Source organism: Magallana gigas, chromosome 5, assembly GCF_963853765.1.
Source record: "Magallana gigas chromosome 5, xbMagGiga1.1, whole genome shotgun sequence".
NCBI classification, from domain to species: Eukaryota; Metazoa; Mollusca; class Bivalvia; order Ostreida; family Ostreidae; genus Magallana; species Magallana gigas.
Window position 1 is genome coordinate 50,866,030 of NC_088857.1, and position 18,447 is coordinate 50,884,476.

General features: G+C 34.5%; 1 protein-coding gene across 19 annotated transcripts in view; it reads left to right on the plus strand.

Moving 5' to 3' along the window:
- Window positions 1-1,262: 1,262 nt before the first annotated feature.
- Window positions 1,263-18,447, plus strand: part of LOC105347371 (protein scribble homolog) — a 33,644-nt gene continuing 16,459 nt past the window's right edge. For 13 of the 19 annotated variants that reach the window (XM_066086227.1, XM_066086216.1, XM_066086230.1 and 10 more), the window contains exons 1-17: window positions 1,263-1,594; window positions 1,677-1,794; window positions 7,072-7,150; window positions 8,444-8,533; window positions 10,322-10,442; window positions 11,083-11,157; window positions 11,551-11,695; window positions 12,134-12,206; window positions 12,353-12,398; window positions 12,574-12,657; window positions 13,118-13,233; window positions 13,489-13,661; window positions 14,009-14,074; window positions 14,723-14,788; window positions 16,317-16,426; window positions 17,360-17,476; window positions 18,089-18,236. In XM_066086227.1, coding sequence (XP_065942299.1) covers window positions 1,433-1,594; window positions 1,677-1,794; window positions 7,072-7,150; window positions 8,444-8,533; window positions 10,322-10,442; window positions 11,083-11,157; window positions 11,551-11,695; window positions 12,134-12,206; window positions 12,353-12,398; window positions 12,574-12,657; window positions 13,118-13,233; window positions 13,489-13,661; window positions 14,009-14,074; window positions 14,723-14,788; window positions 16,317-16,426; window positions 17,360-17,476; window positions 18,089-18,236 — 1,789 coding nt within the window. In that variant the 5' untranslated portion in view covers window positions 1,263-1,432. The remainder of the gene's footprint in view (window positions 1,595-1,676; window positions 1,795-7,071; window positions 7,151-8,443; window positions 8,534-10,321; window positions 10,443-11,082; window positions 11,158-11,550; window positions 11,696-12,133; window positions 12,207-12,352; window positions 12,399-12,573; window positions 12,658-13,117; window positions 13,234-13,488; window positions 13,662-14,008; window positions 14,075-14,722; window positions 14,789-16,316; window positions 16,427-17,359; window positions 17,477-18,088; window positions 18,237-18,447) is intronic. The other 6 variants (XM_066086219.1, XM_066086222.1, XM_066086224.1 and 3 more) reach the window with 6 other exon arrangements.

Below are 18,447 nucleotides of genomic sequence, written 5' to 3' on the forward strand. Positions count from 1 at the left end.
ATTAAGTCTTCATTAAAAGGGGGCAACTTTGGAAATTAGAGATGACCCGGGGGTCTCTAAAAACTCATCAGAAAAAATACAGAATGCAAATTAATGTCAATGTTCAAAAACTAAAGTAGTTCTCAAAGAATGGACTTCAAACTAAATTTACGCCTCTTACATCATATAGGATTTCTTCAATTGATTTCATTGTTTTCCACTATGTATTTCAATTGCTTTTTTGTTTAAATTGTTTTCATGCAATTATCCCTTCAAATCTTCACATCTGCTAAGTCACGACTGAAAAGAATACGAAAAGGCGGTATATAGGTTTGATTTTTTTGTGGTACATACAGTATATAATTTACTCTGCTGATATCCAAACCCCGTAGAATACTAGTATTTAAAAACTCGATGTTTTCTGAAATATCTCCAATATCTAAAAAGACAAGTTCCATTCATCAATCAAAGCCATTACTAATACTGTGTTTCTTTTAATATGTATTCAATTCATGATTTGAGCAACATTAAAAAATGATTGCTAAAATCTATGATACCAAGATTTTTTCTCAACAAATTAAAATATCAAAGCATAATTACTCTCTCTTCCTCTAAAAAAAAACCCAACTTAATATTATATGTCCCTAAACTTACAGCAGAGCGCGTATAAATTGTGCATTTAAAAACGATTTGAGAGCCCCCCTCTCTCTCTCTCTCTCTCTCTCTCTCTCTCTCTCTCTCTCTCTCTCTCTCTCTCTCTCTCTCTCTCTCTCTCTCTCTCTCTCATTTAAAAGTTCTTGTCAGGAACGGGTGTTAGTATTTTAAAAGTTCATAAAGTAATTTAGACTTTGCTAATTCCTTTGATTTGTTTTTGCAAAATATTTCTTTAACTGTTTAAATAATGTACGTACCCAGCCTGTCTATATTAACTTCCTCATTTTATAGCAACTGAGTGAAGCCAAAATATATTAGATGTAGTAAGAAAAAATTAGTTCTATTGCGATGAATAAGTCATTCAGGAGCAAAGTGGAGTATATAGATCTACATGTGTAGTTTTAATATAATATTTTGGCGTGTGACTATAATAAATATAAGAACGCGTTAATTCACTTTCAAAAAAGCACTTTTGTATTATTTTTATTATTTTTGCATCAATATTTTTTACCCTTATATACCGCATCTTAAAAGAATGCGAAATTTATATGACTGAAAAAAAAACCCCAACATATTCCTCCTGGTGACACCTGAAGACGGAAGATACCTGTGATATTGCATTATGGGAAATTGTGACGTCACGCAGATAAATGTAGCACATTCGAATAGTACGGAGTTACTGAATGTTTACGATGTGAAATCTGTCTGAATTTTTATTTCCTCCTCTTCCTTTTAGTTGGATGATTATAGAGTACATTTTAGATGTTCCTTTGTCTTTTAAACAGTTGAAATTCGGACCATGTTTAAGTGTATTCCTCTGTTTAAAGCTTGCAACCGGCAAGTGGATTATATTGACAGAAGACACTGCAGTTTAACAGACGTTCCCGATGATGTTTTGAGGTATACCCGGAGTTTAGAGGAACTGTTACTAGATGCTAATCAACTGAAGGATTTACCCAAGGTATGCACATTTCTCGTTGTGTTTTGGCTATGTACTCTGACTAATTTGCACAATTAATGAATATGTCTGTCTCGTTTTACAGGGGTTCTTTCGTCTTGTTCAACTCAGGAAATTGAGTCTAAGTGATAATGAGATCGCCAGGCTGCCTCCAGAGGTGGCTAACCTCGTCAACCTTATGGAAATGGACATTAGCAGGAACGGTGGGTACAAAGTTTAGCTGAAAATTGAAGTTTTAGGCAATCGGAAGTTGATAACGATGGACGCCATTTTGGATGCTACTGGTTGAAAGTAAAGGAAAAAGAGGGTGTGTTATAAGCGTGTGACAGGGAACGCTTGTATGGGGGAGTGCGGGTGTGTTTGGCACAATATATTGCTCTTGATTAACTGGATAACCTGACCCATGGACTATTGCCCAGTTGGCTCAAATGGGTTTCAAATTACATGACTTTCAGCGAATTGTTTATAAAGAGGAATAACTCTTGGAAGTCGTGGAATGTTAGGAATTTCTTCCACTCAAATCAAAATCATACCATAGGTCCTTTAAAAAAAGACTAACCCATGTACTAACATGTGGTCATAACTCTGTACTTACACTACTTTTTTTAAGCAAAAGCATGCAAATAAAGAAGATCAAGTTCTTCAAAACATATATCAATAAACTTTATTTATCAAAAAGCAGATAAGAATTTTGCAGGGTTATAGATAGCTTTATGATTTGCATGTGCAAATATTTATTATGATAAAAATCAAACTGTCCTTACTCTTAAGAATCTAGTATACAAAACGATATCTATTATAAGGAGGTACGATAAATAACATTAAAATTCTTAATGGTTGTAGAGAAATGAGTGAAAGTGAATATTTCTTGTGCCCAGTATTATTTTGTATAGAATTTGTATTTGTTTAAATAGTAGAGTCTTTCTTTAAAACATTTGATAGAGAAAGGTAAAAAAAAAAATGGAGCTTTTTCAAAGCATTCTATTGATAGTAGGGTCATATAAGGATATAGCAAAATATGTAATATAATAAAACGGACCTCAAACTTGATAAAGGACAGACTGCCCTAACTCTGATGACCATCTTTGTGATGGAGAACAGACTGATGATTATGTATATGTATCTTTAGAGGTGATTACACAGAGGTGAATAAGCATTGACTGTGATGTTTACAGTATTCACAGTGTTTACACTGGGCCATCTGTGTGTATTTTTTTTTTGTATGAATCACTTATGAATCACATTAATTAGTGATGTTCTGGCTTCATCAGCTGGTTTACTAGCTCAGTGTCTGTTCTAAGTGTTTAATCACTGTTCTCAGTATGACCTATTTTATAAAGAACAAACAACGTGCAACAATTCCTCACTTTCTGGTTGTGTTAATTGGGGGAAACAATTCACTCACGTCCTTTGAAGCGTGTAGTTTTGGGGTTTTTATGTTACTATAAATAAACACAGAAACATTCCAAAAGATATACTTCCCACCTTTTTTTTAAATGTGCCTTCCCCGAATCATGGTGTTACGTTGACACATTTTATAAAACATTAAATATGGTATGAAGTTAATGTGTATTTTAGTAAGCCAGCTGTTTTTTTCTGCTGGACACTGTTTAATAAACTTTTGATTTCTACATATTCAGAATACCTGCAGTTAGTGTTACTGGCACATTTAGGGTACCATTCTAAATTATGGATGTAACAATACAGTGTTTTCAGAGAGCAAATTTTTCTCTAATCTGCTTAGAGATTTTCATCTTGATCGTCTTGAGGTTGAAAGCTTAAAAACTTTTCGCATAAAAATCATTTGGTAGAAAGAATTCAACAAATTGAATTCAGTGTTCTAAATAGAGAATCAAGCAAGAGCCATTCAGCTGTCAAATCAAGCGTTGGATGTCACGTACTGTACAAAGGAGAAAATTGTTTGGAATATCATGAGTTATTGGATGAATGATACAGCAGTCGTTCAATATTCAAGACAAATACATCAAAAAGTAAACTAGATGTCTACAGAGACAGAGGGTAGGATGTATTATAAGCGTGGTGTAGATGTTATTGCTGGGAGCCTGACTCTGATACCCTTTATTTCTTACTTGTATGGTATTCCAATGTCATTTTGTTTTACATTCACTGAATTGTTGGAATTGGGAACAAAAAGTTGCACTACCTGAAAACATCTCAAGGTTGATTTTACTGTGATATTGTTGTAAAAAAGAAAGTAACAACTGCAAAATATTTCTAGGGTCATTGAGTATGATTTGTGCCATCACTCCACACGTACTGTACATGTTCATTTATTTGGTGTGAAAGTCAACAATTATGGAGAATTCAGACAGAAGTCACTGGCCCCAACAATACTGGGGTAATGGTTTGTTTGGGTGAAGTCATGCCATATCTTAATTGAATGCTGAGACCAGAGATTGACTGTAAGATTCCAAGGAAGGTGCTGACTGTAAGATTCCAAGGAAGGTGCATTTATGGCTTTGATTAATTACTTGTATAAATATTTATCCATTTGTCTATGGATTTTCACACAGTATGCATTTACTGGTACATTAGTGAAGTATGAGTTTTACAATGTCTTCTTTCCTCCTGGGGATAATGGTAATTAAGGAAATAAAGTAAATGCTGACAGATGTCAATTGTCTTGGATGTTTAACACTTAAATTCAACCAAATAATGTGTAAGTTTTAATGTCAACATGAGACTGAGATGAAGGTAGACAAAAATTTGTAATTAAAAATTGTTCCACTGATTCACAAGTAATTGGTAATTTTCTGTAATTAGAAATTAGTATGACTTGTTGAGTAGTTTCTTAACTGATCTTGCCACTGTCTCTTTGCTGTCACCATGTGCCATTTCCATGTTGTGATGAGCTCAAATTGCTCATTGTGCTGAGTTAATGCCCCTAGCAGATGATGAGTAAATCAGGATAATTACTCCCATGCTAAAACACTGGACTAGGTGCCCTGTCCTTGAATTGTCTGTTTCTTCCTGTCTATAAACAAGAGACACCTCACACACACTAGAGAAAGTTGCATCCTAATCTAGCTCATGTGGTAGTAGGTTTAGAAGTACTAGTTAAAGGTTTATGGCCATGTTGTAATTTGTAGTAAAATTTTGCCACTTAGAGTTTGTAATCAGCTGTTGATCAGACACCTTACCCCAGGAGATCTGCACTGTAACATGTCTGCCACCCCAAGTGTGACCATGTTGTGAGATAAATAGCAGGGCTGCACCATGAGAGCTGTAAAATGGTGTGCTAATCCATCTTTTATTGCAAATCAATCTCCTTTAATTTGTTTGTACATAAGTGGGTTTTAAGAAGGCTATATTTTTCTCTATAACCTGTCTCCAAATTAATTGCTTGAATGTTGATGGGTGGTTTTATGAGCAAAATTGTGAAAAGGCAAAACAAATTGTGCGGAAGTGCAAGGGAAGTGTATTAAACATTTTAAAGTGTGTGGTAGCACCCAGATTGTCTAAATATGTGTGGTAGCTCCATGTAAACTATAGGTGAACTTAACAATGAAAAACCTGATCTGTGAATAAGTTTAAATCTGACAGGACCTTTGGAATGTAAGCTTTCATTGTATAGGTATTTAGAATTCCCACATTGGATTTAAAAATTAAAAAAAGACAACAACATAACATCATCCACCTTTATCCACTGCACAAAAAAAAAATATGCTATATGTGAATGTGTCATAATACTAGCATGTGTTTAATAAATAGGCATGTTAGTTTAATGTAATCATCTTGTAAAAGTTCAATCTTAAATTTACATGTGCATTTCAATGACCCATTGCATAAAACCTACGTATAAATATGTATGAATAGTGAATACTGCAACTTAATTATTCTGCATTTAAAGCGATTATTTTGTGGTTGCTTGAAGTTCAACATATGTTGACCAAAAACAGTAAAAGACAACACTTTGAAAAGCTGTTAAACTACAGGAGAGAGGGAAAAAAATCATAAGCAAGAAATTAGTATATGGTAATGAGATATTGGACCAATGATTGAACTAATTATAAGCAAATGTTCTTGATAAATGGCAAATTGGTGAAATGACGGGCACATTCTCATAAATTGTTAGGCATGTGCCTGGGATTCACAGCACAGAAGCTTATAATTCATCCAGCAGTTTTCATAATGCTTAGCTGATGCGGCTTGTATGTCTACCTAGTGGAAATCAATTTTCACTCATTAAATTCATATTGTCTTTTGGGGTTTTGTGGTGTGGTATAAAAAAATCAAGACTTTCATTATTTTATTAACGTAGATACACTATGGTGCCTGGTTCTTCAAATTATATAGGAAATAATGACAGATTTCAATTATTTGCTCAAGTGACAGAGAAAATCAATCTGACAAATGTCATGAAAATTTCCCTCATTTTTTCCATACAAGATGACTGCGCCAGAATTTTTAGCAGTTGCTTGTGGCTTAGAATGTTACATGGGTATTAGGTGGGTCTGGGTTAAATATCAATTAGATCTGAATAGGTGTTTGTGTTAAACTATTTTATTAGTTTAGTAATCCAACCCATTTGTCACTACCCGACACACTAAGTTCTAACAAGCACCTGCTGAACTAAAAAAAAAAAGTGACAGATTTGTCATCAGTTGGCTGGTTAATGCTTTATGTCATGAAGTCCTTGCAGTGAGTGAGTGTTTTAACATATGTATCATATTCATAGCTCTGAATACCTGTAACTGTAGAATGTAAAATGTTGGATGGATGAAGGCGATTTGTTTAATTTTTTTTAAAACATAGATGCAACACTGAACAAAATAGGGACTATTACATAATGTCATGGCTTGGCAACTCCAGGGGTTGTATCATAGGTTAAGGCTAATATGACCCAGTCAATAAAACAATGAGGCAGATATATTATGTGTGATGGTATCGATACGTTGACATAAAACATAAACCTTTAACAACGAGATGCCACTCAGTATCAAATGGGACGCATTGTTCAGTAGTTTTTTAATGCATTAAGGAAAATTCTCTCGAGATACTGATGGAACTTAGTTAGCCCTAATTAGATTGTTATTAATTTAGCAACTAAAGGCATCATTAGCTGATGTCTATTGATTCAGGGACCTCCGAAGCTCAGCAAGTAACTGAAGTCTGGTTTAGACATAACATATACATGTAGCTTGTTGCTGGTTTGTTTTCTTATACAGTCATTTGCTGTGAGAAACAGTGGTTGCTGCTAAAATGATTATGAGAAAGAGCATGAGAGAGAGAGAGAGAGAGAGAGAGAGAGAGAGAGAGAGAGAGAGAGAGAGAGAGATCAAAGGCATTAAAATGCACAAATTAACACTAAGTGACGTAAACATGCTGTTTGATTTTACAATTTGTTGGCCAAAAAACTGTTTTATGAATTTTTATGCACAAATAATTGGATACATAGAATGAAATCAAATGTATTAGTAATGACTTTGATTGATGACGGAATCTTATTGCTTTTTTAGATATCGGTGATATTCCAGAGAACATCAAGTTTTTGAAAAATCTGCAGGTTTTGGATATCAGCAGTAACCCTCTAACAAAGTAAGAGCTTGTTTTATGGAGGTTGTTAGCTGTTAATTGTTTTTAATTGCTCTCTTAAGGTGGTTGTACTGTGTGAACTTCTCCACCAGATATGACTCGTATGAAGAGCAGTTTCTCTGCACAGCTTGCAGGACAGACATGCATGTGTGCAGTTAATTTATATTCAGTGGGTGTGGTACTCTCTTGGACCCCTGACAAGTATTTTATAAGGCTGCATAGTGCATACAAATATTATAATGTTAGATAGGATTTGACAGCAGGCAAATCATGAGAGATAAATTGAAAATTTAGATAAAAAGGGAAAGAAAGTAACACAAAATAATGAATAGCAGTAAAAAACATGTGGCTGTTGGCTGCACAGCCTGGTATCTACCTGTGTGTTAGGCGTGATTCTGATGTCTGTATTTTTAGATGCTTGCCTGGTAAACAATCAAGTGTGTGAGGTAGTTGACATGAAAAGTACATCAACCAAATCAATTAACAAGAGGATGTCGTGTGTAAATAGAAAATTGGACTGTCGTTTGTGTTTAAGAGTCTTGACAAATTTCAGGACATTTTCCTATCCCATGATGAAATAAAACCAGTAAATAGTTCATCAGTGCCAACACTATGAACACAGAATGTGTCTATCACGTTATTGATGTTGTGCTCTTAACGAAAATACTAGGCTTTTCTGATCTGAAAAAAAATTAAGTGCTATATGGTTTAAGAGCTTTTATCATCTAAAGACATAAACTGAGGGTGATGCATTCTGCTTAAAACTCAAGGATATTTTCTAATAAGGTTTGGAGATAGAAGACATTTGATTAGGCCTTGACTGACGTTTGAGGAAGATGTAGCATTACAGTCATTTTTGTAAACCCAGAGTTTGCTGATAGGATCATGTCTCCTTGCCGCCCATATTTCACAGCAGATTTTCAGTACTAGCTTAGTACAAATGCTCTATATATATTACAGACAGCACATGGAATGTGTACTTAATTTCATTTATCCTGTTAATTAATGAATACAATAGTAACAAGAGAGCAATGTAAAGTCAGTGAGTTTTGTGTACAGCTAACTAATCTCTGAATTTCAGCCCTTTATAGTAGCAAAAATTACTAATTGTATTATTTTTTTTATTAAGAATGGCTTTCCCCCAATTTACCGATAATGTCAATAATTAAACTCAATTCTAAAGCCACAGGTTTAAGAAAATCCTTGAATGTTAAAAAAAGATCCTCATCTCATTATGATGGACTAAGGATATTCTAAACGCTCATGTGTTGCACTGACGGTATTCTTTATTTGCAGACTTCCAGAAGGGTTCACTCAGCTGAGGAATCTCACTCATCTCGGACTCAATGATATTTCTCTCATGAGGCTTCCACCAGATATTGGAAGGTATGGTAGCGAGTTTATTTGAGGGAAGCAAAATCAATGAATTCTAGACATGAATTAAAACAGAGAGAGAGAGAGGAGAGAGAGAGAGAGAGAGAGAGAGAGAGAGGGGAAAGTAAAGGAAAACTGAAATCATTTGTAAATAAATAAATCCAAACTCATGTCAACTTTGCTTCGTTAAAATTCAGATGACAGTCATTTGAAACTCCCTACAGTGTTATTTGGATGAAGCTTTTTAAAACTCAAAAACAAAGCCATTGTCACTTATTGAACGATTCTGCAGATGTCTTTGGGGACTATAAAGCGTTTTCTGCAAATACTAAGCTGATCTGTTTATGTATGTTACATAAATCAGTGCTATTGTTGTACTGGAATTTTTTTTTTGGCAGAAGAGACAGCAAAAAAGAAATCAGATTAAATTGTCGAAGTTACTGTGAGTTTACATCCACCATGTTACAACCACAGTGAATTATGCCTTTAATTGTTATTTTCAAACAACAGCCAGTCTTGCATTCTCTTGCTGGCCATTGGCCAACCTGCTGAAATTTTTATTTGTTTTCATACATGTCGATAATGAGTCTTTAGTCAATTCATTTGTGGGAAAAGCCTTATTTTTGAAGAAATAATGATATTCATATATGGCTTCTTTTGTTGTGCAATTTTTGCGTGTCTGATTGGTGAACTCCTTTAAGAAAGTATGGAGGAGCCAATCAGTATAGAATATCAATGATTCATGGCACCAAGGAAAAATGTAATAAATTAAGGTGGTATGGGACACCTTCACATAGTGATGTATTATTTATTAAAATAAACAATAAAATCAAGTATAATTTTATAAATAGTTTCTTCCAAAATTTTTCCCCTAACAGGGTAATGCAGTGGATTAAAGGGTTCATTACAAATCTGTAAGGCATGATCACTGGGGACTTTAAACTTTTTACCTTTCCAAACATTTTAAAAACATGTTTTGGTTCATTCATTCACTCAAAAAATTCAAAGTTCACAAAAATAAGCCCCATAGAAAGGACTAAGTGCGGTTTTATGCAATTTTTGCCCCCCAAAATCAAAGTTTTAGAAAGAGCTTTAAAATAAGGTGAAAGATAGTTAAAATCATATTGAAAATAAAGGTGTAAAAGGTTATCACCACAGTGACGTCATAATGTAGAAATGACGTAATGAATATTGCATTATTTTGATAAATTGATGTTTTGTAGCAAAATATGGGTGTTTTCCGATGGTTTTTCGTTTGGGAAACATCGAGCGCAGGCTTGCTCAAGTACCATTTTTTATTATAATATGTATAACTATCTGAAGAAAAACATATGTTAAAATCGTACTTGAGCAGACCTGCGCTCTATACTTCCGAATGCAAAATATAGAGCAAAAATGAGACTATCTTCATTGGTTTGCAAATTTGCGAGAATTAGGTCATTTAAGTGATGTCATAGATAAACAGCGAGTGAGCAATGATGACTAAAATCAAGATTAAAGTTATAGGCATCCTCTTTACAATGATTTGTGAAGATTTTATTTTCATACGATACTATTTAAAATTGGTTGAAATCGGGGGCAGATATTTGACCATACCGCACATAGTCCTTTGTTTAAATTACTTTGAAGTTTTTAATTTGAATATATTTACAAATTTGTATCCTATATTTCATTATGGACTATTTAAAAGCTTCTTGATTTTGAGATCTTTAGGAAGTGCATGAATATAGGTACTCAAAATTATTTTTTTCAATGAGTGATATCAAAAGTGTTACACAAATGTATCTATTTGCATTTCAGCTTGACAAACTTGGTTTCGCTGGAGCTGCGCGAGAACATGATCCAGTTCCTTCCTCAGTCCATGTCACTGCTGGTCAAGCTGGAGATTCTGGACCTGGGCAGTAACAACATTAAAGAGTTGGTAGGTCATAACCATCTATTAATGATGCAGTCACTGATATCTTGCCGTTTTAAATGTCTTCATCATTTTTCAAGGAGGATTTTTTTTTATTATGATATTATGTTTTTGGTTTCTTGGATCTTAAGGAATTAATATTTTCCAAGTTTTGGTTTTAGATGGAAAACTGCAGGATTAGTATGATTAGAAGATAACTTTTGCTCAGTGAAAAAAAATTCTCAATTTCCTTGTCTTAGTGGGGTGGGTATTGTAGAAAATTAATTTTGATGATAATAATTACAATTTATTGATCAAAAAACAGTAGTAGATTGATATTATCCTTATACAAGAAATAAAGACGTTGAACAGATTCTGTCCTTTTGTTACTGACTATTGATTGTAAGAGAGAACGGTATTGAGACAGCTCTTTGCAATGTAGAGATTACAGCAAAAAACCTTGTTCTCTCAGGGGAACTATAATTAAGTCACAACATATACCTAAAACTGTTAGGCCGCTCTGTCAATTTGTCTGGGGGTTATGTGGTATTATAAATGGCACAGAAATCACTATTTGAATGATAGATTACTGGGTATTTTTAGAAATATCTTTAGAACAATTTGGAGATGATAAGTCTTTTTAATAATTTTTTTTTCTCTTTTTTAGCCTGAAATAATTGGAAGCCTCCCTAGCTTACAGGAATTGTGGCTGGATTGTAATGAGTTACAAGACTTGCCACCAGTAAGTTATGCCATACTAGTTAAAGTTTATACCAAATTCTCTGAATAGAATGTTAAAATATGTACAGAAATATTTAAAATGAATGAATACAATATATTGTTAGATAAAATTTGTGAGTTCAAGAATACCTTGATGATAACAACACATTTTGTGCGTTTTTTGGTTTGTTTTTTTTATTTGCATTAAGAACACAAAATAAAAAAAAAATAGCAACCCTCAGAAAAATTCAGTTTTACTGGGTTCAGAGTAATGATAGGTATTTAATCTGATTTGTGGTCATTATGGCGAAATAATTTGACATTAGAAATGGATACTAAATTCATTCCAATCATACACCAAAGTTTGAATTAATGTGAACGACAGAGTTGATGTAACATTTGATTGAATTCTCAGGAAATCGGCAACCTCAGAAAGCTGACCCAGATAGATGTCTCTGAGAACCAGCTAACCTACATCCCTGATGAAATCTGCGGACTTCAGAATCTGACAGATCTGTGCTTATCCCAAAATGACCTGGAAGATATTCCGGAGGGAATCGGTGAGGCTTCTTATCACACTCATTGTTAGCTGATTGTTTCTATATCCATCGTTTGACAGTAGACAAGACTGGTAGAATAAAAATTTAAGATTCTTTAACTTGATTTTCAATGAAGGGCAATACAATGAAATCTAGACTAATAAGGTCCTAAATAGGTCAAATATTCTACTACTAGTAGAAATGAGTTCTTCTGAGTGCTTTAATGGGAGTGACAAATAGCTGTATGGCTCTGTAGATATCGGGACATTCTTTTTTTCTTTTTTTTTCAAAAAAAAAATTTCAAATAAAAATATATTGACAATTTATGAAGAATTCCACTATAATCTTATTGGAAGTAGTTGCACAGATTTTTTAAAGATGTTTTTCTTTTTCCAAAAAGGCAACATTGTGTGATGGTTCAGTGATTTCTCTAATGGCTTTCATCAATTTCTGTTGTAGGTTCACTTAAAAAACTCTCTATTCTGAAGCTGGATCAGAACAAATTGGGTTTTCTTCCCCAGGAAATAGGAAAGTAAGACAGCAGAAGGGACAGATTGTATACATAAATGAAACATTTTGAGCTTATCAGTTATTTTAGGAATGCTCAGAAGAATACTGTACTTTGTTTCCTTATAAACTCTATATTTATTTATATGTTAATGTGACTTTCATTTTCAGTTGTGAAAGCTTGACAGAGTTAATTCTTACAGAAAATTATTTAGAGGTAAGTCCTTTTTTTTTTTTAGGTTAAATCCTAGGATCTTTGAAATTCAAAGACATATTTATATTTTTACACTCAAATACATGTATGATGTTCCTTGTTTATTATATAAACAACTTTGCTATTTGTTTTTCCCAAAACAAATGTCCTGATTTATTTTGGATGTTTTGTTTTGTAGGAACTGCCATCAACAATAGGAAGACTTAGGCTTTTATCCAACTTAAATGTAGATAGAAATCAGCTGAAGGAAATCCCTGTGGAGGTCAGTAAAAGGTCAAAGCATGGTATGACCTAATTAACTTATTCACACACATTAATTTGCCAAATTTTTCATGATATTAAATTATCATTCTATTATTTGTACTCTAAAGACATTAACCATGCCTTGTGACTGTGACAGAAATCTTGGAATGTAAAGCAATTTTCTATGCTGGTTGACTAAAAGAATACAGATTATCAATACTGTATACAAGGAAATATTTGCATCCATTTTATTTTCACCCCTTTCACCCTCGTTGTCAGCGAGCGAATTTAATTCTGGGCAAATGCCAATGTTTCAAGGTATCTCTTTTGTACACAATCGTATCGTATCGTATTGGTGAATTTAAGAAGGGCGAAACCATTTGCAAGTGTAGAAGGGCGAAAATAATAAGGGGCAAAAATAACCCTGTATACAGTATGTGTAATAGATGTTGGAATCACCTTGACCCTGCCTGTTGTAGATTGGACAGTGTGTGCGGCTGAATGTGGTGTCCCTCAGAGACAACCGCCTGCTGAGGCTGCCGCAGGAGTTAGGTAACCTGAAGGAGCTCCACGTGCTGGATGTGTCCGGCAACAAGTAAGGACCGCCAACCACATACAATACGCAGTGTAACCACAATATTAGGTGTATTTCATGATAATGGTGCATGCAGTATGTAAGGATTGTCAATTGCGTATAATATACATCCCATGTACAAATATACACTATAGAATTTAAAGGTCTTGAGTGTAATGAGGTTCTTAGTAAAATTATTTACATGTAACTGTAATTGTTTTATACATGCATAAACAACATCATGTTGGATATAATTGAACATTTTTGCCCACACAGGTTAGAGTATCTACCCATCACAATCACCAATCTCCACCTGAATGCCTTGTGGCTCTCGGAGAATCAAGCCAAACCCATGTTAAAATTTCAGACAGATTTTGACGACAGAACGGGGCAGCACGTCTTGACATGTTTCCTGTTGCCTCAGCAAGGTTTTCACACAGAGAGCATGGGTAAGTCTTATATAAGATTTATTCTTGGTGTCTGCGATTAATGTTTTGTTAATTTTAACTGTGTAATTTATAAACCAGACTTGTTAACCATTGTGTGTTTCCAACATTGGTGATGTCTGATGTGACTGCATGATCTTCCCTTCTCTCTACATTGTTCTTTTTCTGTGCACTTTGCTTGAAAATTAACTTCACCTAGCGTAAAAATTTCCTGACAAAGGGTTTAAAACTTATCAAATTCTATGAAGTCTGCTTTTGGCAAAGTTTGGCAAGTTAAAAACAAACCTAAATCTGTGCATGTACATAAATGGACCATTTATGTGGGCAATGATGTGGGGATTTTGTTGTAGAGAACCTTCTGAAGGGCAGTATAGCTACGGACCGCGACAGCAGGCTCAGCTACAGCGTAGACCGAGGTGTGTGTCTGGCTGGCTTGTCTTGCTCAGGCCTGGCTCCTTATATCACTCAGGCTGATGCTTCTCTGTTATCGGCTTGCTCTGCTCTGTTCCTTCTGTTGTATGTAGCCGACTCTTACGCTAGCAATGTATTGGAATGCTGGCTGTGTCTAAAACGTTATTGCTAAGGATGGGAGGGGTTACGTTAAATTCATTAATAAAAACAAAATGTATGGAGCTCTATTTACTTAAAATTCACAAAATCTTGGTAAGCACTAAGTAGCACTACTTTTAAAATCAAAATACTTGAATGTTATATAGTTTATTTTGTGATGCTTAGAGCATTGTTTAATACCATTTATGTTGCTAAACTCTTGTAGATTGCTTTTGTATTGTGCAGCTTTTGTGCTAGTATCCATAACTGCCCAATCTGCTTGTAGCTAGAATCTGTTTTTTCACATAACCAAAATGAACCCCAATTTTAATCTTTGTTCAAAGATCAACTAATTATCTGACTTGCACTGCAATCTCATATCTTCACATGTTTAACGGAAACTCTTTATCTAACTTTCCTCTGTCTCTCTATAACAATTGTATTTAAGATTAGCACGTAGCACGTGAGTCTTGGTTGCAGTTTGATATTTGCTTCTTGCTTGACGTGTTTTACAGAGAATATGTTAAATGGCAGCACAACCACAGATCAGGATAGTCGCCTGAACTATAAACTAGATCGAGGTTAGTAAAATCATGCTAAGATCGAGATTACTAAAATCATGCTTAGATCGTGGTTAGTAGAATCATATTAGATCGAGGTTAGTAAAATCATGCTAAGATCGAGGTTACTAAAATCATGCTTAGATCGAGGTTAGTAAGATCATGCTTAGATTAAAGTTAGTAAGATCATGCTTAGATAGAGGTTAGTAAAATCATGCTTAAATCGAGGTTAGTAAAATCATATTTAGATTGAGGTTACTAAAATCATGCTTAGATCGAGGTTAGTAAATCATGCTAAGATCAAGGTTAGTAAGATCGTGCTTAGATCGAGGTTAGTAAAATCGTATTTAGATCGAGGTTAGTAAAATCATGCTTAGATAGAGGTTAGTTAAAGAATGTTTAGATCGAGGTTAGTAAGATAGTGCTTAAATCGAGGTTAGTAAAATCATGCTTAGATCGAGGTTAGTAAAATCATGTTAAGATCAAGGCTAGTAAGATCGTGCTTAGTTCGAGGTTAGTAAGATCATGCTTAGATCAAGGTTATTAAAATCACGTTTAGATCAAGGTTAGTAAGATCGTGCTTAGTTCGAGGTTAGTAAGATCATGCTTAGATTGAGGTTAGTAAGATCATGCTTAGTTCAAGGTTAGTAAAATCGTGCTTAGATCAAGGTTAGTAAAATCATGCTTAGATAGAGGTTAGTAAAACCATGCTTAGATCAAGGTTAGTAAGATCATGCTTAGATTGAGGTTAGTAAAATCATATTTAGATTGACGTTAGTAAAATCATGCTTAGTTCAAGGTTAGTAAGATCATGCTTAGATAGAAATTAAAAAAAACAGCTTTCTATAGAGCTTTGATTCTGTCATAGAATCCATGCTAGCTAGTTATAAGGAAATGGAGCTTTATAATGCCAAAGGTTTACAGTCTGGATCCCCCATCACAAAACTACAAACTATGTCCACTCCCTAAGATCAGTTATGGAAGGGTGTTGGGTGTGTTGTCCAGTAGATCAGTTATGGAGGGGTGTTGGGTGTGTTGTCCGGTGTGCTGTACTTTATCTCTGTCACACTACAGCAGTTAGACAGGAATAAAATGGGAATTTTTTACCACATTCTGGTTCATGGAGGCCATTAGTGTGTGTATGTAAAGTTTAGTAGTAATCCTTGTCTGTATCAGAATAATTATAGTTTGATTAACCCAGCTTGAGGAGAGAATGACAGCCTGTTTAAACCTTCCTAAATAACAAGTGCCTAAAACTAAAGTACCATGTTATTGCCAATCATTAGTAAATTGCTTGATCATTGTATTCTTTAATGTTTTTGTGTTTGCATTGTTTTTAATGGCCTTCTCTTTCCTTGCCATAATCATGAGAACATGCTTCTTTAGAGCACTTTTGATATTTTCATCAATAGACCTCTTTATAAGTTCTTTTCTTCATTTATAATTTATGTGTTTTAAGTGATCATCGGTGATATATGTTCTAGTCATAATGTGTATCACGGTTGTGGATTGTTAGTACACATGTTAATTAGCCATGCTCTGATTGTAGATGTGCCTGACCATGCGGTGGTCGATTCGGAGGAGCCTGTCAGACAGAGAGACAGCGTCATCACATGGAGCGTCCCCGCGGAGTCGGACAGTGACGGCGAGGGTGATGGGGTGAGTGTCACTGTACTGTGTGGTGTCCCTGAAATTCACGATCAAGATCAGTTTTACATTTTGTTTCTACTTTTTTTTTTTCACTTCCTCAGAGTCACACCCATTTGTATTTGTTACCATTAACAATGATTAACATTCCATTAGAAATCATATCTGATCTACCCTCTGTACATATATAAATAATAAAGCAAGAAAATATTAGTTAGACTTTCAGCACAGTGATGTTAAACCCTCTTTCATCATTCTGAATTTGTTCCCATTTTATTAGAAAGTGGTTCTTTGATCATGAACCTCCTATTAGATTAGATGCTGTAGACTATGATATGAGAATTGATGCATGTACAGGTATGGTTGAGGAGAACTATGCATGAGCTATGTTACACTCAGAAAAAGTCTATGTTTGTTTCAATGTTATAGAACTGTTTTCTCTGCATTCCAAAGGTAATAATTTTCCCCCGTTATTATGATAAAATAATTTCATTGTTCTTTTATCTTAAATTGTTTGATTTTTCTTTTTGCAACTCAATTTTGTTACTTTATGAAAATGTACATTTTGTAAATGTACAAAGTGAATTTTGAATGCATTTCAAACATAAGTGGCTGATGTAATTCACTGTAAAGAGTGTATTTCTGATTTCTGATTATATCATTGGGGTTTTTTGTTATCATTATGTTCTGCAGAAAATAGTATCATTTGATTATCCTATTTCATGTATGCATATAAGCATCATTAGTTGAGTTTGTTTTTTGTGAATGCCTATATTTAATATTTCCCCCTTCACAGAATGTTGAAATCTTCTATTAATCATACAGTATATATCTTTAATTGTATATGTTTGAGTGTACACAGTGCCTGATTGTTTTGCTTTGAATGAAGTCTTTTTCTTTTCACAATAACCGCTAACTCGGCCTGCTCCACTAATTTATTCTCAGAAATTTCTGCGTCAGAACACCCCCCACCCTGCTGACCTCAAGCGGCGCCACCCCAAGTACCAGAAGATCAAGGCGGGCATCGACGGACACATCATCCCCCACCAAGAGAAGAAGCAGGTACACACCCCACTCAGGTCACCCCACCCATAAACCCCTGTGGTACCCTGTCAATTCTTCAATTCTCAGTGAATACTATTTTTCATGGAGTTTTGAATTCTTCGTTGAGGGATTCCACAAATGTATTTGTTCATTGAAATGCAATATCTAATAACATTGTATTGTGGTCACAACAGGATCATACAAATTCAAGTTTCAAATTTTACCAGAAGTGTCAATGAAAACACAACACCTAATGTATAGAGGGTTAATAGGGTAAAATGGAGTAGGAGCTTGTTTATGGGATGTATAGGAGTTGAGTCCCTTAGATGGATAGAAAGGAGCATAATCGTTTTTCACTGACATTCACTGGCATAATTAACTCTGTGTTACCTTATATTGTGCACTTAAATAAGTCAATAGTAACTGTTACATATATTACAAAATATTAAAATGCATATATACCATGTGATACAAAACAAATTAAATAAAGTGACAGGATATAAATGGACAGGTTGTAGTAAACTGGTAGAGGAGATAAATGATGAGAATCTTAAAACTCTCACTGATATCCACTTATTTAAGTCAGTATAAATTCAAGAGAATGAGATTTTGTTTGCGTGTGATATATAGGAAGATGTTGGGTTTGTTCCCCGGAGAGACCCTCAGTATCAGGAGATTGAGATCCCACCCCCAGATAAAGACTACATGGCCCAGCATGCTCCACCAAGACCTGAGAAGAAGACAGTGACTCTGATTGATGAGCCCGCTACCATCAGAAGTAAGCTACAGCTCTGCCATTCCTCAGCTTCTCTCAATGATCCATTCTCTGTAAAGTTAGCAGAAAATTATCAGTAGCTGTGAAAACCAGGACATGTACATTTTACATGTACAGTAAATTTTTGTGAAAATTTTGTTGAACTTTTGAAGAGTAATTCAATAAACGTTTTTTTGACAAGAATTCATTTAAATGGTTGATTACTAAGTTTCTT